Genomic DNA, 24,728 nt, shown 5'->3' with positions numbered 1-24,728 from the left:
TCTGGGTAAAGGAGGGCTGGGGGAGCTGTCAGGGCTAGACTTAAAGGACACACTCTGTGCTAACTCAGGTGACAATGCCCAGAAAGAATTACACCCTCCCCGCTTTTTTTCCAATTCGGTCGGTGGAGGAGTCGAGGAGAGCAAACCTAGGGCTCTACACTGGCTAGACAAGTGCTCTACTCTGGAGCTACACCGTAACCCAGAGAATCACTGTTTACTTGAAAGAGGAACAAGAAAGCCAGGCAGAGTGGTAAATACTGTGATTCCAGCACCTTGAAGGATGAGGCGGGGAGGATCACAAGTTCATGTAGTGCACTCTAACTACTAGACAGCCAGGGCTACAGAGTGAGACCCTTCTTCTTCTCCTTTTTTTTTTTTTTTTTTTTTTTTTTTTTTTTTTGTTTTGTTTTGTTTTTTTCGAGACAGGGTTTCTCTGTGACTTTGGAGGCTGTCCTGGAACTAGCTCTTGTAGACCAGGCTGGTCTTGAACTCACAGAGATCTGCCTGCCTCTGCCTCCCCAGTGCTGGGATTAAAGGTATGCGCTACCAACACCTGACTGAGTGAGACCCTTCTTAACCAAATGGTAAAACACAGTGACAGGAATAGAGCCAAGGAGCAGGACTGGGAAAGGTGACTGAGTATCAGGGTTCCTGAGACCCAGGAAGCTTACAGATTTGAAGGATGAGAGCTGTCAGCCCTGTCACCCCACTCCTGTCTTCCCAGCTTTGTTTTGAGACAAGGTCTCAGTTTGTAGCCCAGGCTGGCTTTGAACTCTGGAACTTTTTTTTTTTTTTTTTGTCAATCTCCCAAATGCCTGAATTATAGATCCCACCAGTACCACAGGAGAAGCTAGAAGGTGGCTGTCAGGAAGGAGTCCTGGGAAGAACCTTATAAAACCCCAGAGGGAGAAGGAACTTGATGAATAGCAGGAGACAGGAAGAAGGCCAGGATGCGTGTGGGCGGGCAAGAGTGTTGTGGTGGGGAGTCAGTGAGATTGGAGAGGTAGAGAGCCTCGGAGGTGGGGTCTGGGAAGCCATGGACACCGGGCTCTGTGGCCACTACTTCTTCTTCAATTTGCTTTTTGTTTGTGTTTTCCTAGATAGGGTTTCTCCATGTAGTCTTTGCTGTCCTGGAACTCACTCTGTAGACCAGGCTGGCCTCGGACTCACAGAGATCTGTCTGCCTCTGCCTCCCAAGTGCTAGAATTAATGGCATGTGCTACCATGCCTGGCTTTCCTTTGCAGTTTTCAAACTACTCTAGCTGTGGGGACTTCTTTTTGTTCACTTTGTGGTGACAGAATTTAGAGCCCTAGACATGCTAGCTAAGAGCTTTACCACTGAGCTATATCCCCAGCCCTTTCTATGGTATAGTTTCTGATGAGAGCTTTATTGAGATAGATTTCACACTCCGTGCAGTCTGCCCATCTGTACAACTGAGTGCTCTGTTGAAACTTTGGCTACTGTGATTAGACTAAACTACAACCTAAGGTGCAATCCGTTAATCACCACAAGCCAGGACTCAGGCCTTTAATCTCAGCACTTAGGAGGCAGAAGCAGGCGCAGGCTGGTCTCTTTGAGTTAGAGGCCAGTCTGATCTATTTAGTGGGCAACCAGTACAGCCAGGACTATACAGAGAGACCCTGCCACGAAACAAAAACCCGAAAGCCCAGGTCTGGTAAAGTGACACATACCTACAACCCCAGCACTTGGGAGGTAGGAGGAAGAGTATGAGGAATCCAAGATCATCCAACTTCATCACAAGTTTGAGGCCAGCGTTAGCTACATGACACCCTCTCTCAAAAAATAATAGTAGTGATTAAAAAAGAAAAAGAAAAAGCCATGTATCCTTTAGCTATCACCTCATATTCCCATCATGGCTAGCCCCAAGCAATCAGTAACCCACTTTCTGTCTCTATAGACTGCCAGTTCTAGGCCTTTCCTATGCACGGGAGCATGCAATACGGGATGCATGGCCGCATACAATGTGGGATTCATGGGAGCATGCAATACGGGATGCATGGCAGCATGCAATACGTGGTTCTTTCAGTTAACATACTGTTTTCAAGGTTCGTCCACATGAGCGCAAAACAACTGTTCTTTATCCCTTTTAATACTTTTAACTCAATGTGTAAGAATACCACATTTGCCGGACATTGGTGGCACACGCCTTTAATCCCAGCACTGGGGTGGCAGAGGCAGGTGAATCTCTGTGAGTTAAAGGGCAGCCTGAGCCAGTTCCAGGACAGGCTCCAAAACAATACAGAGAAACTCTGTCTAGAAAAACAAAAAGCAAACAACAACAACAAAAAAGAATACCATGTTTGTTCATCTATCCATCAGGTAATGGGCATTAAATGTCACTTTATTCTTTTCTTGTTTGTTTGTTTGTTTTGTTTGAGACAGAGGTTCTGTGAGTAGCCCCGGTTGTCCTGGAACTCACTCTGTAGAGCAGGTTGACCTTGAACTCACAGAGATCTGTCTGCATTTGCCTCCTGAGTGCTGGAATTAAAAGCATGTGCCGCCACTACCTGGCTTATTTTCTTGTTTGCATAAGAAATTTTAAATTCATAACCCATGAGTCTGTGTCTCGTCACTCATTTCTTTCTTCTTCTTTCTTTTTTTTTTTTTTTTTTTTTTTTTTTTTTGTTTTTTGAGACAAGGTTTCTCTGTGGCTTTGGAGGCTGTCCTGGAACTAGCTCTTGTAGACCAGGCTGGTCTTGAACTTACAGAGATCCAACTTGCCTCTGCCTCCTGAGTACTGGGATTAAAGGCATGCGCCACCATCACCCAGCTCATTTCTTTTTATTGACTCCAATAATGCATGTATGTATGTATGTGTGTATATATATATATATATATATATATATATATATATTATATAGTCAGGACACAAATAATAATGACAGATGAAGTAAAATGTAAAATCCCCAACTCTTCTGCTTCAGAATTATTCTTTAATCTCTCCAGAAGCAATCCCCAGTGACAATTTGCCCTGAAACTTTCTGGTCACATATGTTAGATCTTATCACATAACACCTTATTATCACTATGGGCTTCATAGGGACCAGGGCTCCTACCACACTCTGAGCCATTGATAGCTCTTCTGGGTGAGGTGGATCTCATATATATATGTAAACTCAATGTATTTGGGGGGCTGTGGTGGCACATGCTTTTAATCCCAGCACTTGGGAGGCAGACAGAGGTAGGTGGATCTCAGTGAGTTTGAGGCTAGCTTGGTCTACAGAGCAAGTTCCAGGACTGTTATACAGAGAAACCCTGTCTTGAAAAACCAAACAAACAAACAAACAAACAAAAACCCATAAATAAATAATAAAGAAATAAACTCAATGGATTCTGGGGGAGAATGGGGGAGTCTTGTAAAGGGACTTTTACTTATCCATAAACATTCCCATTCAGGTGTGGATGGGACAGTGAGTGGCTGGGAAGAGGCCAAAATAAACAGCTCCAGCCCTCTGCGCTATGACCGCCAGATTGGGGAATTTACAGTCGTCAGGGCTGGGCTCTACTACCTTTACTGTCAGGTAAGCTCTGCCTGGCTCCATGGGCAGAGCAGTGGCTGGGGGGAGAAGTATTTGGCTTGGGAGATAGCAAGGAGGGCAAGATAATACGTGGGAGAGGGGACTCTTGGGTTTTATGAGGGAAGAGATGCCTGGATTTCTAAGGGAATTTGAACTTCAGATGCGGCAGGCCTAGGCCTGGACTCTGCCTGTCCTCCTCCTACCCCAGGTGCACTTTGATGAGGGGAAGGCCGTCTACCTGAAACTGGACTTGCTGGTGGATGGTGTGCTGGCCTTGCGCTGCTTGGAGGAGTTCTCGGCTACAGCAGCAAGCTCCCCTGGACCCCAGCTCCGCCTGTGCCAGGTGTCCGGGCTGCTGCCCCTACGGCCAGGGGCTTCCCTTCGGATCCGTACTCTCCCCTGGGCTCATCTTAAGGCTGCCCCCTTCCTTACCTACTTTGGACTCTTTCAAGTTCACTGAGGGGTCCTGCTTTCCCAGACTCCCTAAACTTGACCCAAACATCTCCCAGAGCACCGTGACCCCCAATCCCGAGCTGCTGCTTGCTCCAGCCCTGTCTCTCTAAAGGCAGCCGGGGCTTGTTCACGTGTTTTTCCTCCCACAGAAATATCCCTGTTCTTCTTCAGCACCCCATCCCACCCCAACCGTCCGACTTACTAGCTCCCAAAGCCCCACTTATCCCTGACTCCCCTGGCCCCAGCCCCCAGGACACTGTGTTTACTGACTGTGTGCATCAGGCACTGAGATGGGCTGGACCTGGTGGCAGGAGGTCAAAGAGCCTGGGACTAGGCCAGACATTCCCAAATGTGAGGGGTAAGAGCCTTAGACAGGCTCCTCCCTGGATCCCTGTGGATTTTGAAAAGATACTATTTTTATTTTTATTGTGACAAAGTGTTAAATGGATATTAAAGAGAATGAACCATGACTTCTCTCTTCTTTGGGGTCCAGAATAACTGAAAGTCGTGGGAAGTTTAATTATTGGGGAACAAGGACCTGAAGGCCTCCAAGCTGCAATTTTTTATTTGTTTTTCTTTTCTTTTAGTTTTTAGAGACAGGGTTTCTCTGTGTAGTTTTGGAGGCTGTCCTGGAACTCACTCTTGTAGACCAGGCTGGCCTTGAACTCACAGAGATCAGCCTGCTTCTGCCTCCCGAGTGCTGGGATTAAAGGTGTGCGCCACCACTGCCTGGCTCTCCACGCTGCAATTTTGAGTAGAAATCACAAAGGTATCAGAAAACAAAACAAAAAAAAAACCAAAAAACAAAAAAAAACAACAACAACAACAAAAAAAAAAACACCTGGTTCTCTGCTCAAGGTACTGCAGAAGCAGTCTCATTTCCCTAGCAGGCGGACTTCCTCCTGCAGGGGGAATCCCTGACTGGGAGGAGCAGTGGCCCTTCCTCTTGGCCTTAGACCATTCAGCAGTTCAGCAGGTGCTGGCACAGGCCCTAGCTAGGAGATGGGGTGGGAACTGCTTAGAAAGGGGCTCAGAGCCATAGGAAGGAGTGCAAGGGCCAGGTACAGGGGCCTGGGCCCTTGGGTCTTGGGAGGCATGCTGTAGTGGCTGGGGGTCTTGGGACTTTTTCTTTTGTGTCTTTGTCCAGAGAGCCTTATGTAAGAACTCTTCTTGGGAAACAGGAAGTCCAGCTTGCCAAGTTCAGCACAGGGAGCAGTGCAGGCCTGGTTCCAACACACCCAGCCCAGCCTTAACCCCAGCACCCTGCCAGTTTCTTGTCCCTGGTTCTCTTCCCTGCTGGCCCCTGAACCCCTTTTTTCACCTTCAGTCACCCCTAACAAGCCTCCTCAGAGATCTTGTCCATGCCCGAGTCAGAGGGTCTGCCACACTCCCCTTCTGAACCTCAATGCTGCCTGGCTTATACCCCTTCCCTGCTCCTGGCACCATGCCCCATAACCAACCGACCTTCCCTCCTCCAACTCAGGGGCCGCCCCTGGGCTCCTGAATGCTGGCCGCTCCTTCTGGGTGTCACAGGCTGCTCTGTCCTTCCTAGATAATTGCCACCAAATTCTCCTGAGGCTGGGGGTGTGTGTGTGTGTGTGACAGGGTGACACTAGCTCTACAGTGAGGGCTAAGGGGTACTATTAGTACCCCTAGTTTGCTTTCTTCCTCTCTCCTTTTTATTCTCAAGTTCCTTTTTATTTCTCCCTTGCGTAACTGTGCTCTTTCCTTCTGTGCCTTTGCCTGTATTCCCACCCTCCCTACCTCCTGGCCACCTCATTTCTGAGACCACAGTTGTTGGCGGCGTCCCCAGCTCATGCCAGCCTCATCTCCAGGCAACATGGGGGGCTCAGTCCGAGATCCAGCTCTCTCGGTTGCTCTTTGGTTGAGTTGGGGGGCGGTTCTGGGGGCTGTGACTTGTGCTGTGGCACTGCTGATCCAACAAACAGAACTGCAAAGCCTGAGGAAGGAGGTGAGCCGGCTGCAGCGGAGTGGAGGGCCTTCCCAGAAGCGTGGAGAATCTCCATGGCAGAGCCTCTGGGACCAGGTGAGTAAGGGGAGATGGAAGTCTAGAGGTGAAGGAAAAAGGGCAGAGGGGTCTCAGGGCCTCTCAGTCTGCAAAAGTTCAAGTAGGTGCAAGAGGAGACCCTGGATTTGGTAGTCAAGGGAATGGCCATTCCAGGAAAATAAACTGTTAAAGATTAATGCTTCTTGTACCAAAAACTCCCTGGAAAGGCAGTCAGTGCCCACACCAGGGGCCTAGAAGTGGTGCAGGAATCTGAGCTATTGCTGGTGTTGAGGAGGGCTGGAAATGAAGGCTGTCTTGAGACCCTTGCATCTTTAGTCAAACTACCCTCTGTTATGAGCAGAGCCCTGATGTCCTGGAAGCCTGGGAGGATGGGGAGAAATCTAGGAGAAGGAGAGCAGTGCTCACCCAGAGGCGCAAGAGTGAGTGAGCCCTGGGGTTCAGCAGGGGTGGGAGGTGATCCTGATCCAGAAGCCTGGGGAGTGTGGACCAGAGTTGAGATGAGGGTGGAGGGTGGACTCTGGGGGCCAACACTGCTATTTCCTCCTTCTCTCCTTAGAGAAGCACTCAGTTCTGCATCTTGTTCCCATTAACTTTACCTCCAAGGGTGAGCACGATTTTAAATAATGGCATTGTGGGAGGGGCACCAACCAGGAAACTGTGGGGCTGGGACCAAGAGAATCCTCGAAATGAAAAGGGGGAACTCATGTATCTGAGTGCAAAGAAATGCTGACCTACCACACTCCTCACCTCCAGTGGACTCTGATGTGACAGAGGTGATGTGGCAACCAGCTCTCAGGCGTGGGAGAGGCCTGGAGGCCCAAGGATACGTTGTCCGAGTCTGGGACACTGGAATTTATCTGCTATATAGCCAGGTAACCCCAGACAAGCCCTGAGCCCACAGTACGGGCATGGAGGCTGGCTTGTCATTCTTTTTTCTTATGGACTCCATAATGAGGAGTCCATAAGTCCTTGATCCCTCTGCTCATATCAAACTCAAGACCCTTCCTTACTTCCTGGCTCCTATACCAGGACTCCTGAGGCCTCCTGGGATTGAACCTTGCATTCCTGGTTTTCTTCAGCATCTTCTCCCTCCCTCACAGGTCCTGTTTCATGATGTGACTTTCACCATGGGTCAGGTGGTTTCTCGGGAAAGCCAAGGGAGCCAGGAGACTCTATTCCGATGTATCCGAAGTATGCCCTCGGATCCTGACCGTGCCTACAATAGCTGCTACAGTGCAGGTGAGAACTATGGGGTCAGTAGAGGGTTGATGTGGGCAGAGCAGGTCACAGCAACTCAGGCAGAGCTGACTTGGTGTGGGGAGTTACAGTGGAGTATTGGGAGCCTGGGTGTAGAGGCAAATCCAAAGATTAAAGAACAGGATGCCTAGGTCCTTATGGGGAGAAAAGGTACGGCCCATGAACCTCAAGGTTCATATCTATAATCACAACACTTTGGAAACTGAGGTGGGAAGCTGGCCTAAAGTTCAAGGCCAGTCTACAGTACAGTGTGAGGCTGTCTAAAATTTTTTTTAAAATGACCAGTGAGATGGCTCACTTAGTAAAGTTACTTGTTCGATCCCTCACACCTCACCACTCGAGTTTCTTAGAACCCACATAGCAGAAGAAAGTAACTGACTCTCTCATAAATTGTCCTCTGATCTCCACACATGCATGCCCCCCCCCCGCCAAAAAAAAATGGAAACATAAAATCAAAATGGAGGAGCTAGAGTAGGCAGAGTGAAGTATTCGAGAACTCGTGTGGCTGTGTTTCACTGAGCATCTGGTCTCTCATTTTTTTCTCAGGTGTCTTTCATTTACATCAAGGGGATATTCTCACTGTCAAAATTCCACGGGCAAATGCAAAACTTAGCCTTTCTCCGCACGGAACCTTCCTGGGGTTTGTCAAACTATGACTGTGCTATAAAAGGGGGTTCTGAACTGAGAAGAGCAGTATGGGTCTATACTGGAGACTGCGAGAACTGGCTAGACAAAGGACAAGCAAATGGGCAAGAACCGCTCTACTTGGGTTTGAATTCATGACTCTTGTTCCTCCCTTTGCCTTTCCCGCCCCCACTCCCTGGGATTTACTTAAAGGATATTAAAACGGCAGAAGATTTTGCATTTATGTCCCTCCCAGCTCCAGATTCTTTTGTTGTGTGTGTTAAGAGGGTTCTTGTGGACTGTGCCAAGCCTTGTCCACTCGACGGAGTCCACTAGAATGCATCCACGACAGCACCACCACCTAGCGGCAGCTTGAGGAGAGAATACCGTCTCTGCTAGGGAAACCCGTGCCTCTTGGCCACGCCTCTGCTTCAATTTACAAGAAACCTGTTTTCACTTGTTGTGTCCGAGTTCTTATTATCTAGAGAAACGTATTTATGGTGCGTCGACCTGCATGCATCTCATGCTTCTCATTCCCCTGGTAAACTTCTAAACTGGGCATGGAGCTTCAGGCCTTTATTCCGATCCTAGGGAGGCAGACAGCTTGGTCTAAGCAGCGAGCTCCTGGACATCCAGGGTTACATGGTTGAGACCCTGTCTCAAACAAAGCAACAAAAGACCCTCAAAGATTGGACTGGTGTCTGGGAAGTTTGTATGTACTGGACGCCCTGGCAGCTGGTCGTGTCTCGCGCCTTAATCAAGCCCTGCTTAAAGTTAAAAAAAGAATGAATGTCGACCCCCATCCCGCCTCCATTTCCCCAACTGCCAAGCCTCAGGCCAGCCCCTGTAGGCCCCCTGACTTCCTAGCAGTGCTATGGGATCACTGCATCACCCCCATGCTCAGCTCAGGGCAGAACAGGGAGCATCGTGTGGTTACGACGTAGAGCGTGAGGCCGGACGCGACACGCAGGCGTAAAAGGGCGAGCGGTAGGACTGCCACGCGCGGCCAGCCAGGCCACTGTGCGCAGGCTCGGCTCAGCGTAGCGCTCGAGGGCGGGGCCGTCCGGTGGCCCCGGCGCTCTCAGGTAGGCGGGACTGGGCACGAGCTGGCCGCGCCGGCGCCGCACGCCGGGTGTGACGTATTAATTCTGCGCCGCCATCGGCGGTGGGCCTGGGGCTCGCGGGAGGGGAAGGAGGAGGAGGGGTGGTGGCCGTGGTAGAGGTGGAGGTGGCTGCTTCAGCGGCGCTGGAGACGGCCGCGGCGGGGCGGCACGGCTCGCGGCCCAGAGCGTTGGCATCGTGAATTGAGACGGCTCCACCTGAAGACAGCAGGAGTGGCGGGGTCGCCGCCGTCCGAAAGATGAGCCGGAAAGCCTGAGGCGGAGACACCCGCCTTGGGGCCCGTGTGGCCGGCTTCCCCCGCTCCGGGTGAGGACGCCCCTTCCCCTCCCCCCGCCCTACTGTGGCCTCTTCCATTCCTGGTCCTCGCTCGCACCTAACTGGGCCCAAGAGGCCCTTTAAGGAACTTAAGACCCGTGTGTGCCGAGCCGCCCTAGGTTTCAGAACTATACCGGGGTGGAAAGCATTCAGGTCTCCCGGGATAAGACTGGGAAGGTAGGTGCTGGTCTGTCTGGCTCCTACGGCTTAGTTCTGCCCTATCTCCTTGATTCGGTCGCTAAGCACCGATTCGGTCCGCTTCCAGTTTTATTTAAAATCTTCCCCTCTTATCTATTTCCTGAGCTATAACCCTGGCAGCACCTTTCCCCACACCTTAAGCATATGTGTCCCCCTCCCCCCAAAACATTCCAGGGGGAAAGGGAACTTCCCGCTCGAGAACAGAATTTTCCTGGTGAAAGTTGTCTTCCCAGGTACCCAGATCAGAATTCCCGTGCTGATCCATTTTCCTGAGCGAAGTAGCCCTAAGACTTATCCTAAGGACACCCATAGTGGCATTAAAGTTGAGCCTGGAAATACTGAGTTTCACCCAAGGAGTTTAGAAATAAAGTCTCTAAGGCCTGCCACTTTGTCATTTTCCATTGCTCTTCTACCTGTGCAAGGGAAGAAATGATGACAAAGTCTGAAGGGTTCCTTGTGGAACAGGTTAGCTGGGAAGAGCCGAAGTTACGAGCTTTTACGTTTTTCTTTATTTGTATCTGAAATCAGAAGGGAAATGCTGAGAAACAGTTATCTTGGAGGAAGGAGTAGGATGTTCTGATTGTGATATTCAAGCTTTTGTTTTACAGGGTACTGGAAGATGAAAGAGACTATACAAGGGACCGGGTCTTGGGGGCCTGAGCCTCCGGGACCCGGCACCACTTATTCAAACCCCAGACGAGAACGTCTTCGATGGCCTCTGCCCCCTAAGCCCCGGCTCAAGTCAGGTGGCGGTTTTGGGCCGGATCCTGGGTCAGGGACCACAGTGCCAACTAGACGCCTCCCTGCCCCTCGTCCTTCTTTTGATGCCTCAGCTAGTGAAGAAGAGGAAGAGGAGGAGGAGGAGGAGGAAGATGAAGAGGAGGAAGTAGCAGCTTGGAGACTACCCCCTAGATGGGGCCAGCTAGGGGCCTCCCAGCGTTCTCGCCCTCTCCGACCCTCTCATAGAAAATCCTGCTCACAGCGCCGGCGCCGAGCCATGAGAGCCTTCCAGATGCTGCTCTACTCAAAAAGCACCTCGTTGACATTCCACTGGAAGCTTTGGGGGCGCCACCGAGGCCGGCGGCGGAACCTCACACACACCAAGAACCATCTCTCACCCCAGGAAGGGGGTGCAACGCCACAGGTGCCATCACCCTGCTGTCGTTTTGATTCCCCCCGGGGACCACCTCCTCCCCGGCTGGGTCTGCTAGGTGCTCTCATGGCTGAGGACGGGATGAGAAGGTCACCACCTGTGCCCTCTGGGCCCCCCATGGAGGAAGATGGACTAAGGTGGACCCCAAAGTCTCCTCTGGATCCCGACTCTGGTAAGGTGGGAAGTGGTATGGGAAAGGTGAAAAGCCTGGGGTAGCAGGAGTTAGTTGCTGTGCTGAGCTGTGAAACCATCTCACTAAGCATTATTTTGAAAGGCCTGGTTCTGGCACACGCCTATAGTCCTATCACCTGGAAGGCTAAGACAGGAGAACAGTGAATCAAGGCATCACCTGGGCTGTAAAGAAAGCTCCTACGCTGTGAGAGTGGGGGATCTCATTTGAGTAGGAATGATGCCTGAAACACAGGGATAGGAAACAGATCCTTAAGTAGCTGTCCTATGGTCTTCAGTACAGGTAACAAAAGGGGACTATGATTTAGGGAAATCAGTGTTGGCCATTGCAAAGCCTCTTTCCTTTCAGGTTAAGGCTTACGCTATCTCCACAGGTTACTTACTCTTTGTTGTTGTGGAATGAGACCTCTACAATTAGAATATATATCATCTGTAAATGTTTAACTTTTTTTGTTTATTTGTTTTTCAAAACAGGGTTTTGCTGTGTATCCCTGGCTGTCCTGAAACTCACTCTATAGTTCAGGTTGGCCTCGAACTCACAAGAGTTCCCACCTCTGCCTCCTGAGTGCTGGGACTAAAGCCGTGTGCCACCACCACTCAACTGAGATTTTAACATTTTTACTTAGGATATTTCCTTTCTGTAGAACTCCAGCTAAATAATTTATCATCGGTTTTAATATTATTGAGTCTTCTTTAAACACTGTGTACTACGTTAGGTGTTAAAGCTTATATTGGTAGCACATATTTCTGAAGTCTCTCAGAATCCTAGTCTTCCGATTTCCTCCTACTCTTTTTTTTTTTCTCGAGACAGGGTTTCTCTGTATAGCCCTACCTGTCTTGGACTAGTTCTGTACACAAGTCTGGTCTCTGCCGCCCAAGTGCTAGGATTAAAGGAGTGAGCCACCACTGCCCGGCACTCTGTCCTTTTATAAATTCTTTGAACATCTTACATTAGGCTTTTGGCAGTGATGGTGGTGGTGGTGGTGTCTGCATTCCATAAGGTTTATATTGCTAGATTCTGCTTCAGTCCATGTTGTGTGGGTTTATTTGTATGCATCCATTTTACTTGGGCCAATTTCATATTCCTATCCTTTTTCCATCCTTGCAGGCCTCCTTTCATGTACTCTGCCTAATGGTTTTGGGGGACTGACTGGTCCTGAAGGGGAGCGCAGCCTGGCACCCCCTGATGCCAGCATACTCATCAGCAATGTGTGCAGCATTGGGGACCATGTGGCTCAGGAACTTTTTCAGAGCTCTGACTTGGGCACTTCAGAAGAGGCAGAGCGGACTGGGGAGAAAGCTGGCCAACACAGCCCCCTGCGGGAGGAACATGTGACCTGCGTGCAGAGTAAGCCTTTAGAGGACCTAAGTCTCCTTTTGGCCAACTCCAAGATCAGAGTCTAAAGGCCTCACCTTCTCTTCTCTCCTACCTCTATTTAGGTATCTTAGATGAATTCCTTCAAACTTACGGTAGCCTCATCCCCCTCAGTACTGATGAAGTTGTAGAGAAATTGGAGGACATTTTCCAACAGGAGTTCTCTACACCCTCCAGGTGAGGTTTGAAGGCAGGTACCCTTTGAATGAGGGCTAGGACTTAAGGAGGGGTAGAGAATGTTTTCTTCCTTTAGGGATATATGTGGAGTTATAAAAGCTACAGCTGCAGGAGAGCGAGCTGCAGACAAAGTCCCTAGCCCTGTCAGACTATTGGATCTTTAGGATATTGTGAGACGCTGAAAAGGACACTGATCTGTCCTGTGCCTCTTTCTGGGGAGTGGGAGACTCTCAAAAGGACTTGTGAAAAAGAAAAGTTGTTTTAGTGTCTTAATCTAGACAGTAGTGGGTGCTTTTGTCTGCCCTGCCCATCTCTTTCGTGACTGCAACCCTTTGGCCTATTCAGGAAGAGCCTGGTGCTGCAGCTGATCCAGTCCTACCAGCGCATGCCAGGCAATGCCATGGTAAGGGGCTTCCGGGTGTCCTATAAACGACATGTGCTCACCATGGATGATTTGGGGACCTTATATGGACAGAACTGGCTCAATGACCAGGTAAGAGGAAGGAGACAACAGGGCTTGAAAAGGCCTTTGGAGAGTGAAGCCTTTAGCATAGGGGAACCCTGTACCCATGGCACACCCTCCAGGGCAACTTGCTTTCCTCTTTGCCCCAGGTGATGAACATGTATGGAGATCTAGTCATGGACACAGTCCCAGAAAAGGTAGGTCCAACCAGATTTTTTCTTTCTTTTTCTTTTTTTTTTGATTCAGGGTTTCTCTGTGTAGCCCTGGTTTTCCTGGAACTTGAATTGTATAGCCCAAGCTGGCCTTGAACTCAAAGATCCGCCTGCCTCTGCTTCCCCAGGGTTAGGATTAAAAGCATCCACGTTCACCACTACCTGGCATCAACCATATTCTTTAATTCCCAGAACTTTTGTAATTCTTAGCAGTTTTTACATCCCCTTTCATCTCTTCCATTGTATATAACTAAGGTCTGTGCTTTGGGAGAAGAGGTAGTCAGTGGTAATTTATTTATTTTAAATCTGTAAACCAATCTTTAGTGTTTTAGTTAACCCTAATAATTGAGACAGGAAATTATCTGTAAGGGAAGGTTAAAAATAGTTCCATGCCAAGCGCTGATGGCACATACCTTTAATTTCAGCACTCCAGAGGCAGGTGGATCTCTGTGAGTTCAAGGTCAGCCTGGTCTGCAGAATGAGTTCCAGGACAGGCTCCAGAGCCACAGAGAAACCCTGTCTCAAAACCAAACAATAAAGAGGAAAGCCACAGTTGTACTTTACTGTGAAGTGAATTCGAGTGGCAGTCCCGGAAGCCATTTTTTAGGACATGTGAAATGGAATGTGGATTGGGAGGGTGGAAGGGAACTTTGTGGGAAACTCTGGAGTCTTTTAATTCTATCCAGCTTGTTTGTGTGTTTGGCACAGGTGCATTTCTTCAACAGTTTCTTCTATGATAAACTTCGTACCAAGGGTTATGATGGGGTGAAAAGGTGGACCAAAAATGTGAGTTATGAATTCACAACTACTTGTGCAGCACCTTGTCTTTAATATTTTAAAGAGTTTTGCTTTCTATGAGCCCTTCCCCTGACGCTGGTCTTCATTCTGCTAAATATTAAATGTCCTTTGTGCTGGGCACTGATAGAGGAACTAAGGATATACTATTCAGTAAGGAAATAATCTTGCCTTGATGGTATGAGGGTGAGTTAAGTTTCAGCTAGTCATAAAGTGCTGTGAGCATGTTGAAACAGTAGTGTGGGTGTAGCTGTTGCAGGGTTAGTCCATCACCATGTGAAGTCTGGGAAACAGCAGGTGTTTGAGACCCAGATAAAAAGAATATGCTTTGAATACAATGACTAGGTGTAGCATGGTATAAAATTGGGCAAAGAAGATCATGTGAAATGTGTAAGGTAAACTGTCAAAGATGTTACTATGTATATAGTGAGAAGCCATTGAAAAATTGCATTTCTACTGCATGGATGTTCACACCATGGGATGCATGTGGACGCCAGAAAGATAACTTGAAACAATCAGTTCTTTCCCTCAGTTATGTGGGTTCCAAAGAGCTTAAACTCAGGCAGTCCGGCTTGGTGGAAACACCTTTACTGTTAAGCATCTTACCAGCCCTACCAGACTTAGAGATGCTCCATGTTTGATGCTCCCATTCAGTGATGGAATGAAAGGAAAAGTAGCCCAGGTACTGGAGTGCCAATGGGAGAGACGAAGGGGTTCACAGGTAGAACCAGTAGACCTTTCATGTGGGTTGCTTGTGGGAGATGGAGAGAGCAATGGAGGAGGATACCTGGGTTTGGGGCCTAAGTAATGGGAAAATTTGGGACAGGAGCAGGTTTGGGGTAGATTTGAGAAATTGTGTAGGTTTCTTTGCCCTGTAATTGAAAGGTCAGGGAATTACTACAATGACAAAGGAACATTGGTTCTAATACCCACACACTTGCCTCCCTTCCTCCTGTCACTTAACACTACTCCCTACCCCCCCCCCCAAAAAAAAAAGTAGCTAGACTACAGCTTTGCATCACTCACCACTGGACTACCACCCTGGCCAGCTCCAGGTTTACTCAGGGACCTGGTGAACCTTGTTTTCTTTCAGTAAAGGCCAGAGTAATAATACAGTGGGAAAAAAAAACCTTAGCCTTCTGTATACCTGAGTTAAATTTTTGTCTGTGTGGGTCATCGAGATGGCCCAGGGGGTAAAGGTACTTGCTGCCAAGCCTAATGACTTGAGTTTGATCTCTGGGACTCACATGGTGGAAGGAGACAGTCAACTTGTTCTCTGACCTCCACACAAGTTCCATGGCATGTGTGCCCCTTCTCCCAATAATGAGCATACTTTTAAAAAATGTGTTTCCTGTGATGTTGCTTACTTCTGTGACCTTGAACAATTACTTGCCCAGTTGGCAGTTTTGTGTCTTGAGTGACACAAGAACTTGTGGTAGGGTGACATGTATATAAACGTGTTCCATATGGTTAGTGATAAGTTTACTCCCTATAGTGAATGACGATAGCTACTTGTGCTCTCTTCCTCGGATATGTTAAGTAGAAGTAAGAGGGTTAAGTAGCTTGCTCATGGTCATGGACCAGTAAGTATAGAAGCTGGATTAGAACCTTGGTAGTGTGGCACCAAAATCCTGAGTCTTTTGGTTTTGCTTTAATTACTATTTTTAGGAGTGTATGGGTGTTCTGCCTGCATGAATGTCTGGACCATATGCATGCCAGAGAAGGCAGGGGGTGGGGTGGGGCATCAGGTCCCTGGAACTTAAGTTAGAGATGGTTGTGAGCCATTATGTGGGTTCTGGGAATTGAACCCAGGTCCTCAGAAAGAGCAGCCAGTGCTCTTAACCTGTGAGCCATCTTTCCAGCTCCAGAGTCTGGGTTTTTACCTAGACTTTTTCCTTTACCTGGCACCAGACAGGATCTCATGTAGCAGAAGTTGGTACTGAACTCTTAATTCTACCTCCCAAATGCTGGAATTACAAGGCACATATGTGTTTGTTCTACTCTTTTTTTTTTTTTTTTTTTTTTTTTTGTTTTTTGAGACAGGGTTTCTCTGTGTAGTTTTGGAGCCTATCCTGGCACGCTCTCTGGAAACCAGGCTGGCCTTGAACTCACAGAGATCCGCCTGCCTCTTGCCTCCTGAGTGGGATTAAAGGTGTGCGCCACCAACGCCCCGCATTAATTTAGCCATGATGATTTATTTTTTTATTTTTTAAGATTTTATTTATTATGTATACAGTCTTCTGCCAGCAGAGGGCACCAGATCTCATTCAAGTTGGTTGTGAGCCACCATGTGGTTGTCAGGAATCGAACTCAGGACCTCTGGAAGAGCAGTCAGTGCTCTTAACCGCTGAGCCATCTCTTCAGTCCCCTTGTTCTACTCTTACTTCTAATTTTCTTCTTCACTATCAAATATCTCAACATCAGCCAGGTGTGACAGGTGCATATTCCCCCCTCCCCTGACAGGGTTTTTCTGTAGTCCCAACTGTCTTGGAACTAGCTTTGTAGACCAGTTTGGCCTTGAACTCACAGAGATCTGCGCCTCTGCCCCCCAAGTGCTGGAATTAAAGGCTCTGAGGAGGGACAAGCAGGAGGAGCTGAGTTTGAGGCCATCCTGTTCTACAAAGTGAGTTCCAGGACAGCCAGGCTGTGTAGACCCTGTCTCAAAAATCCAAAACCACAAATAAAGCAATATCTGGGCTAGGAAGATAGCTCAGCCTATAGTGTGAATACAGAGACTTGAGTTTGATCCCCACCTACAAACCTAGACCAAGGGCAGTGGTAATATCAATGCTGTGGGAAGTGGAAACAATTGGATTCCTGGGACTTGCTGGCCAGCCTGTCAAGCTTACTTGTTGAGTCCTAGGTCAGTGAGTGAGCTTGTCTTAAAAGGTTGACACTGTCTGAGGAAGGACACTCAAAGTTGTCCTCTGGCCTCCATATGCATGGCACACAATAACATATACACAGAACTTAAACAAAAGGATAGGATGTAATTCAGTAGTAAAGTGCTTGCTTAGCATTCAGGAGACCCTGTGTTGTATTCTTCCAAGCACTGCTGCCCTGCCCCCCATAAGAAAACCTCCCATAACTATTATTACCTTCTGAAGCTGAGCCTTCATTCACAATCTAGGATCTCTATTTTATGATTCCTTTGCCTGTGCATATGTTCTCTTTTTTGTGGCAGTCAGCAGGGTTTCCTGTTGCTCTGACCTCCAGTACTCTCTCTTCAGGTGGACATCTTCAATAAGGAACTACTGCTAATCCCCATCCACCTGGAGGTGCACTGGTCCCTTATCTCTGTTGATGTGAGGCGACGCACCATCACCTATTTTGACTCACAGCGCACTCTAAACCGCCGCTGCCCTAAGGTTTGAGGAGGTTGTGGGAAAACATCTAGTAAAGATGTAGAGAGATCTGGCAACAAGCAGTCTCAGGAAGAACTGTAGGCTTGGAGTCTGAGGGATTATATGGGCATGGTGTTTGTCACCATCATACTCTTCATTCAGCTGGTAAATGATGAAGGTATCACTTTCTTTTTCCTTGCTCACATAGCATATTGCCAAGTATCTACAGGCAGAGGCAGTAAAAAAAGATCGATTGGATTTCCACCAGGGCTGGACAGGTTACTTCAAAATGGTGAGTTTCCAGAAGGAAATGGAATAACGTGATGGTGAGGGTAGTGGATAGGAGGTGGAAATTGAATTCATAAACTCTGGGAGTATCCAAGTGAACACCAGGTTCTTGCTTTCTATTCTCTAGAATGTGGCCAGGCAGAATAATGACAGTGACTGTGGTGCCTTTGTGTTACAGGTAAGCAAATGATGAGGCCTCCTTAGCTCTGGAGTCAGTGGCTTAGGGGTTGTTGGCAGGTTCTCAGTTGGTTCAGCCAAATTGTAGAGCATGAAGTATTTTTTGTGAGTCAGAGCACAGAAACCCTGATTTCATTGGTCTTCTCCAGAATTGGGATTGGTTCTCTCTGGCTTTGGTCCTCATAGAGAAGATGCCCAAAATCCTCCCCCCAACTCAATGTATGTTCTTCCATTAGAACATAGGATATATTACATAGAGTGTTTAAATTCCAGGCTTGGCTGGGCGGTGGTGGTGCACGCCTTTAATCCCAGCACTCAGGAGGCAGAGGCAGGCGGATCTCTGTGAGTTCAAGGCCAGCCTGGTCTACAAGAGCTAGTTCCAGGAAAGCCTCCAAAGCCACAGGGAAACCCTGTCTTGAAAAACCAAAAAAGAAAAAGAAAAAGTCCAGGCTTATGAGATGCCAGTCTGTATGAGAACTGGGGATATTCTCTAAAAGGTTAAGTTAGAGTTTGTGTAAAATGTGTATGGCAGGCCCTGACTTAGGAGGGATGCTTAGTGAATGGTTCTCATGGCCTGCTTTGTTAACACCTAGTACTGCAAGCACCTGGCCCTGTCTCAGCCATTCAGCTTCACCCAGCAGGACATGCCCAAACTTCGACGGCAGATCTACAAGGAACTGTGTCACTGCAAACTCACTGTGTGAGCCTCATACCCCAGACCCTTAGCCCATTAATGGGCAGGGGAACAAAGGAGACCCTTCCTAAGAAACTCCAGTTCCTTTTGTCTCCCCACCCAATTCCCTTTGGATTTTCATATTTAAATGTTTTGATTTCTGTATTTTGTTTTCTTTGCGAGAATGTTGGTTTCTGATGGGAAGGGATTGGCCACATACGACCCATTTTCTCCCTCCCTAGGGGAATGTTGCCTTGTGGCCAAGTGGAGCATCCATTCCTCCTTCCATGTTCAGGGGGCAGGAAAACTGTGGGGGTGGTGGGCGGGCAAAGGGATTGCTGCCTGCCAGATCTTCAGACTTTTTTTTTATATATATAAATATATATATATAAAAATGCCACGGTCCTGCTCTGGTCAATAAAGGATCCTTTGAAGATACATAAGTGGTGGTCTTCCTTGAGGGGCCTTACAATAGCTGATGTCTCTATCTCAGGACTTCTTCCAGCTAGTGCTGTTAGCTACCCCTTTTTCAGATCTTAGATCTCAAAAAGCCAGCTTTCTATATATGGCAGCACTTAGGGCAGCGTAGCAGAGGCCCGGAAGAAGAGGAATTAAGCTTCAAAAATAAGGGAGCCTGGGAGAACCTGAGAACAGCAGCTAAAAGAACCAGCGATGGAGTGGGCCAGGTACTCCTTGGCCAGAAATACAGCATACCTATGCCTTTTAGCCCAGAAATGGGTTCCATCCTTTTTCCCTCCAGCTAGAGAAACTTCCTATACCCTGGGATATCGACACTGGTTCTGTCATTCTTGCTCGACTGTGAACACACCAATCATTAGTGGACGGAAGACTAAACCTTGGGTCTTGTAGAAACCTGTAGCAGAAATGTAAAGGAAGTGGTAGTCCCGGGTGCCCGGAAGTCCCTGGAGGCTAAGGCCTCACCCCCGTCGCTTGATAGGACCCGCTGAACCACATGACTTAAGGCACGATCGCCTCCGCACGTGTAAAGGTGCTGGGCTCCAAGATGGCTGCCCGGCCGCGAGGCCCGACTTCTGTATGTCACTTCCGTACCAGTGAGAAAGGCGGGCCCTTCAGCCAATGAGGCTGCAGGGCGGGCCTCAGCCTTGATAGGCATTCAAATTACCCAATAGGGCGTACGAGCTAAAGCGCCTACAAACTAACGTCACGTCGAGTTGCAGAGTGCCGGCAGGCGGGGCAGAGGCAGCCAAACCAATGCGATGGCTGGGGCGGGGTCGGGCGCTCTATAAGTTGTCGATAGGCGGGCACTCCACCCTAGATTCTAAGGATCATGTCTGCGAGTCAGGATTCTCGGTAAGAAAGGCATTTGCAAGAGGCTGTGGCTACTTACCCCGCGGCTCCCTTCCGAAGGCCCCACGGGGGAGTTGAGAGGCCCATTGCCCCAAACCTACCAGGTTGCGGGGGAACCGAGCCGGGAGGAAACGTCCGGGAGGGGGGGCAAGGGAATGGTCCACGGCGGACGCCGCCACCAGCGCGGAGACGGGGAAGGACAGCCTTCCCAGGGCGGAGGGCGCGAGGTTCGTCACGAGGCCTCTGCCCGAGGGGATGCCGTACGCGAAGCCCGGGTAGTCAGAGGCAGGACGAGGTCTTGACCTAGCGTGGGAAAGCGGCGAGGCGGCTGCGCGGCCCGGAGCCGGCTAGTCTGGTTGCCTCCCTGTGTCGGGCAGGGTGTGCGCGCGCGACGGCTCCGGAGGATTCTGGCGGTACCACTCGCGACCGGCGGGGGTGCCGGCGCCTCCAGCCAGTCCCGTCGTCACTCTTGGAATGTGGGTCGGGGAAGAAGCCGGCCGCTCGGGGTGCTGGTTTTCTTGACGGCCGGGACTGAGCTTAACCCCGAGGAGCGGCCGAGTGAGGCGCCGGGAGGGCTCCCGGCGCCGGGCGGGCGGGTCCATTTTGCCGCACAAGCCGGGCAATTGGCAAACTGCGGATGGGCAGGTCCACTTTCCTCCGGGGGTGAGCGGCCTGAGGTATGGGAGGGCGACGCCATTTCTCGACGGGGGCGGGCGGGTTGTTTCATGGCGGGGGAGACGCCGCCGAGTGGCGGAGCGAATGAGCACATGGCCGCTTGAGAGCTTCCCCTCCCCCAGTCTGCTTCGCTTGTCTGTGTTGTGCAATCTCCCCCTTAGCTAACTCGGCTGCGGCTCATTGTGCGCGAGGCCGCCACCGCCCGCGGCCTCCCACATCCGGGTACTGGGGAGGGGGGCCGGCGGAGGGAGTGGGGGAGGGCGCGGGCGGCATGACGTGGGGGGAAGGGGACGGCCCACCCTCGGAGCTCCGAGGTGAAGGGCGGGACTTCCGGTGGCCTTGGAGCCCGGGAGGAGGTGCACGCGCTTTGATCGGTCAGGACCAGAACATGTGGGTCTGGCGGCAAAGATTGCATCTCAGCCTCATGTGTGAGGGCACAGCCCCTTGATCTTTATTAACAGGAGAGACACCCTAAATGTGCGTCTTGATTGTCCATTGGGAACGAGCGGGAATGGGTTGGTTGTTTCTGCGCTCCTCTCAAGCAGGAAGCAAAACTAATGCTTTGAATCAACAGATCCAGAGACAATGGCCCCGACGGGATGGAGCCTGAAGGCGTCATCGAGGTGAGACTACAACTTTCTGCCACTACCCTGCCTTATGCGTTTTCTCTCCTATTCAATCCCCCGCTTTACATGTCTGAAGTAAACAGGTACCTCCTTATAGAGACAGTGACCTCAGACATCTAGAATGAGACAGACGGCAGACATGGGGTGGAGTGGCTGCGGCTTTTGTGTAAACACATGCTACTATCTTCCTGAGTTTTCATTTCTTTGTATCCCACAGAGTAACTGGAATGAGATTGTGGATAGCTTTGATGACATGAATCTCTCAGAATCCCTCCTCCGTGGTATTTATGCCTATGGTTTTGAGAAGCCCTCTGCCATCCAGCAGCGAGCCATTCTTCCTTGTATCAAGGGTAAGAATTGTCAGGATAGATTTGTACTGTCCCTGACCTGGTGGTGGGCATGGCAACTACAGGGGAACAATTTATTTACACTGCTTCCTTGGTTCTTGGATTTAGTTTATGTCGGTATCTAGGTCATGCCTTGGATACAGACAGGAGTTGGTGTTTCCAGTTAGTTCATAGGCACTTTAATTTTTAATGTTTTGTGTCTAGCTCAAGTGGGTGTGGTATAAGTTCATAATGTTCTGGTACCCTGGACTTTGTCACAATATCTGGGTGACAAAAATTTGAGGCCCTCCCCTAACATTGTTTGCAACCTTGTTTCCTTATGGATACCATGATATCCCTACTGTCTGTCAATGAGCCCACGGTGCAAGAACATTTACCGCATGTAATTCTTGATCTGATTGTAGGTTATGATGTGATTGCTCAAGCCCAGTCTGGGACTGGGAAAACAGCTACATTTGCCATATCAATTCTGCAGCAGATTGAGTTAGATCTTAAGGCCACTCAGGCTTTGGTTCTGGCCCCCACTCGTGAGTTGGCTCAGCAGGTAAGAGTGGCTTCTTTCCTCCTTAATTGACTAGTTTCAGAATGACACTTCAGTGCATTTTCTGGCACTGCTGGCAGTTAAAAACATGTTCCGGAATTGGTAAATAAAATGGGTTGGTAGCTTCTAGAGCTGTTGATTTGTTGGGGTAATTATCAAATCTTTTTCTGTCAGTAGAACCCACTTCCTTTGGCATAAAGTGAAGTGGAATGCAGCTGGCTGGGTAGCAGGGCCAGCTATTTTATGAAGAAACCCTGGCAATGGGCAAAGAGACACCTTGGTGGTGGTGATGTTCTTATATGAGCCAGGGGCAGATCAGGTGGCAGTCCTTTGTTCATCCTAGCTTGATGCCTGACTTGGTGGCCAAAGCTGTTTCATGCCTAGGGCACATAAAATCCTGCTGCCTCTTGGTTACTAATGTTTAAACCTAGTGATTATTCTGAAGATCTGGGTGCTGGGGTAAGCAAGGAGTCCTGTTTGTCCGTGTCATGGGTGGGGGGGTTGTGTTTTGTTTGTATGCAGGCTGAGGGTGTAGCTCAGTAGTGGAATGCTTACTTGCCCAATAAGGGAAGTCTTTGGTTCTGTGGCAGGGATATATAATAAACATGTTGCTTACATTGTTGTGTTCATAATCCCAGCCTTTGGAATGTGATGGCAGGATGGAGCCTGTGAGTTAGTTCTAAGCCATAAGGGCTGGCGTGGCCTGGCTTGGTATTTTAGAGGGTTTTGTGTAGGATGGAAAACTTAACTGTTAGCCTGTGTTCAGAAACAAGGATTCTGCCATTTGTGTGTGGGGGGGTGTCTTAAGGAGAGTTTTAGATAAATGGATTAAAGGGGAAAGTAACAAACTTCCAGGTGTATATAGCCGAAGCTAACTTAGTTGTCTTTTGTTTAGATTCAAAAGGTGGTCATGGCATTAGGAGACTACATGGGTGCCTCTTGTCATGCCTGTATTGGAGGCACTAATGTGCGTGCTGAGGTGCAGAAGTTGCAGATGGAAGCTCCCCATATCATCGTGGGCACCCCTGGCCGGGTGTTTGATATGCTTAACCGGAGATACCTGTGTGAGTGCCATTTTACAGTTGTCGCACTTTCCTAGGATGTTAGTTGCTCTGTGATGAACCCCATGCGTGTCATCTGAGCCCAGCTTCCCTGTTGCCTTAGCCCAGGTAGTGTTCTACTTACCAGGACTATTTTCTGGCCTGGCAGGGAGGCCTTAGGCAAAGGATCAATCCTTATATTCTGAGAGCAGACTGCTCCTTGCCTGTCCCTTTACTAAGGGACTTAATTAAATGTTTCACATTTCTCTTATTATGTGTTGGTATCTTTTCTGTCTTCCTAGCCCCCAAATACATCAAGATGTTTGTACTGGATGAAGCAGATGAAATGTTAAGCCGTGGGTTCAAGGACCAGATATATGATATATTCCAAAAGCTCAACAGTAACACACAGGTAAGCTGCTGTCTTCATAGGATAACCCATGGCTTGGTTGTGATGTGAGGAGGACAAGCAACCCTTATTGCCATCCACTTTTCTCTCCCCAACTAGGTAGTTTTGTTGTCTGCTACAATGCCCTCAGATGTCCTTGAGGTGACCAAGAAGTTCATGAGAGACCCCATTCGGATTCTTGTCAAGAAAGAAGAGTTGACCCTGGAGGGTATCCGTCAATTCTACATCAATGTGGAAAGAGAGGTGGGGCCTAGTGCAGGAGGCGGACCTGGTAGTAAGTTGTTGGGTATAGCCCCTGACTGATGTTTCCGGATCTCCAGGAGTGGAAGCTTGACACATTGTGTGACTTGTATGAAACCCTGACTATCACCCAAGCAGTAATCTTTATCAATACCAGAAGGAAGGTGGATTGGCTCACTGAAAAGATGCATGCCCGGGATTTCACTGTTTCCGCCATGGTAAGTTTTCTCAGATCTTCTAAGTAGCTGTGTGTGCTTGTGTTTTAAGCATAGAATGCCAAAAGCCTTGTGCTACTTGTTTTCTAGCATGGAGATATGGACCAAAAGGAACGAGATGTGATCATGAGGGAGTTCCGGTCTGGTTCTAGCAGAGTATTAATTACCACTGACCTGTTGGTGAGTAGAGGCCTGTTTCAGGAAAAGCAAGAGGGGTGGGAGGAGTTGAGTCCAAGGTGATTCCCTCTCCAAGGGGCTGACTAGTGCCCCTTTCAGGAACGTAGCAACTTGGAAGAAAACCTGGCATGCCTGAGGTCTCTGGGGGAACAAGAGATGCTTGTTTGTTGCCTTTCCCTGCCTTGGCTGCCTACATGTATTCCTAAATCAGTTGGACAGATTGTACCCTCTGACAGTTCTGTGATCTTTCTTGACCTAGGCCAGAGGCATTGATGTGCAGCAGGTCTCCTTAGTCATCAATTACGACCTTCCCACCAACAGGGAAAACTACATCCACAGGTAAGTAAGGGTCTGCAGTGCCAAATACCCAAGCGCTGAAATCCAAATGTCATCCTCTTTCCCCATTCCATTATTATCCCTTTTTGCCCTTAGAATTGGTCGTGGTGGTCGCTTTGGCCGTAAAGGTGTGGCTATCAATATGGTGACAGAAGAAGACAAGAGGACTCTTCGAGACATTGAGACATTCTACAACACCTCCATTGAAGAGATGCCCCTCAATGTTGCTGACCTCATTTGAGGGGCTGTCCTGTTACCTGGCTCTAGCCAGGGTTCAGTCCTGGGGGGCTGAGGAACAGCTGGAGGGGGGAGGGAAGGGAGCCAAGGGATGGACATCTTGTTTTTGTTTTTGTTTTGTTTTTCTCTCTCTCTCTCTTTGAATAAATGTCACTTTTTGAGGCAAAAAGAA

The 24,728-nt window shown here is 49.0% G+C and overlaps 3 protein-coding genes, 1 long non-coding RNA gene and 3 other non-coding genes across 12 annotated transcripts in view; 6 read left to right on the top strand and 1 right to left on the bottom strand.

Moving 5' to 3' along the window:
• The window catches only part of LOC100758527 (TNF superfamily member 12), a 13,775-nt gene extending 5,617 nt beyond the window's left edge, over positions 1–8,158 (top strand). For 2 of the 6 annotated variants that reach the window (XM_035447693.1, XM_035447694.1), the window contains exons 6-11: positions 5,943–6,040; positions 6,363–6,441; positions 6,579–6,626; positions 6,776–6,894; positions 7,123–7,261; positions 7,826–8,158. In XM_035447693.1, coding sequence (XP_035303584.1) covers positions 5,943–6,040; positions 6,363–6,441; positions 6,579–6,626; positions 6,776–6,894; positions 7,123–7,261; positions 7,826–7,935 — 593 coding nt within the window. In that variant the 3' untranslated portion in view covers positions 7,936–8,158. Of the gene's footprint in view, positions 1–3,418; positions 3,544–3,748; positions 4,464–5,942; positions 6,041–6,362; positions 6,442–6,578; positions 6,627–6,775; positions 6,895–7,122; positions 7,262–7,825 lie in introns of those variants that run through there. The other 4 variants (XM_027427020.2, XM_027427021.2, XM_035447695.1 and 1 more) reach the window with 3 other exon arrangements.
• LOC118238292 overlaps positions 1–20,635 on the bottom strand; it is a 21,353-nt gene extending 718 nt beyond the window's left edge. The window contains exon 1 of the long non-coding RNA XR_004770762.1: positions 19,754–20,635. This is a non-coding gene — a long non-coding RNA (uncharacterized LOC118238292). The remainder of the gene's footprint in view (positions 1–19,753) is intronic.
• Senp3 (SUMO specific peptidase 3) lies at positions 9,076–18,549 on the top strand. The gene is made up of 11 exons (XM_027427017.2): positions 9,076–9,331; positions 10,147–10,863; positions 11,989–12,228; positions 12,321–12,432; positions 12,778–12,925; positions 13,045–13,092; positions 13,816–13,893; positions 17,133–17,270; positions 17,455–17,538; positions 17,662–17,712; positions 18,305–18,549. The coding sequence occupies exons 2-11, from the start codon at positions 10,158–10,160 to the stop codon at positions 18,413–18,415; spliced, it is 1,716 nt and encodes a 571-aa protein (XP_027282818.1). The 5' UTR covers positions 9,076–9,331; positions 10,147–10,157; the 3' UTR covers positions 18,416–18,549.
• On the top strand, positions 19,607–24,728 carry Eif4a1 (eukaryotic translation initiation factor 4A1). The gene is made up of 11 exons (XM_027427018.2): positions 19,607–19,716; positions 20,963–21,011; positions 21,232–21,364; positions 21,766–21,905; positions 22,798–22,966; positions 23,245–23,354; positions 23,451–23,594; positions 23,672–23,809; positions 23,897–23,986; positions 24,243–24,322; positions 24,416–24,728. Exons 1-11 carry the CDS (start codon positions 19,694–19,696, stop codon positions 24,558–24,560), a joined length of 1,221 nt encoding a protein of 406 aa, XP_027282819.1. The 5' UTR covers positions 19,607–19,693; the 3' UTR covers positions 24,561–24,728.
• On the top strand, positions 22,152–22,295 carry LOC113832634. The gene has a single exon (XR_003487357.1). It is a non-coding gene; the product is annotated as a small nucleolar RNA SNORA48 (small nucleolar RNA).
• Positions 23,012–23,152, top strand: LOC113832629. The gene has a single exon (XR_003487367.1). It is a non-coding gene; the product is annotated as a small nucleolar RNA SNORD10 (small nucleolar RNA).
• On the top strand, positions 24,036–24,181 carry LOC113832633. The gene has a single exon (XR_003487351.1). It is a non-coding gene; the product is annotated as a small nucleolar RNA SNORA67 (small nucleolar RNA).

This window comes from Cricetulus griseus, chromosome 7, assembly GCF_003668045.3.
Source record: "Cricetulus griseus strain 17A/GY chromosome 7, alternate assembly CriGri-PICRH-1.0, whole genome shotgun sequence".
In the NCBI taxonomy this organism is placed as follows: Eukaryota; Metazoa; Chordata; class Mammalia; order Rodentia; family Cricetidae; genus Cricetulus; species Cricetulus griseus.
Note: the sequence above shows the minus strand (reverse complement) of the source record. Positions and strands in the feature narration are given on the sequence as shown.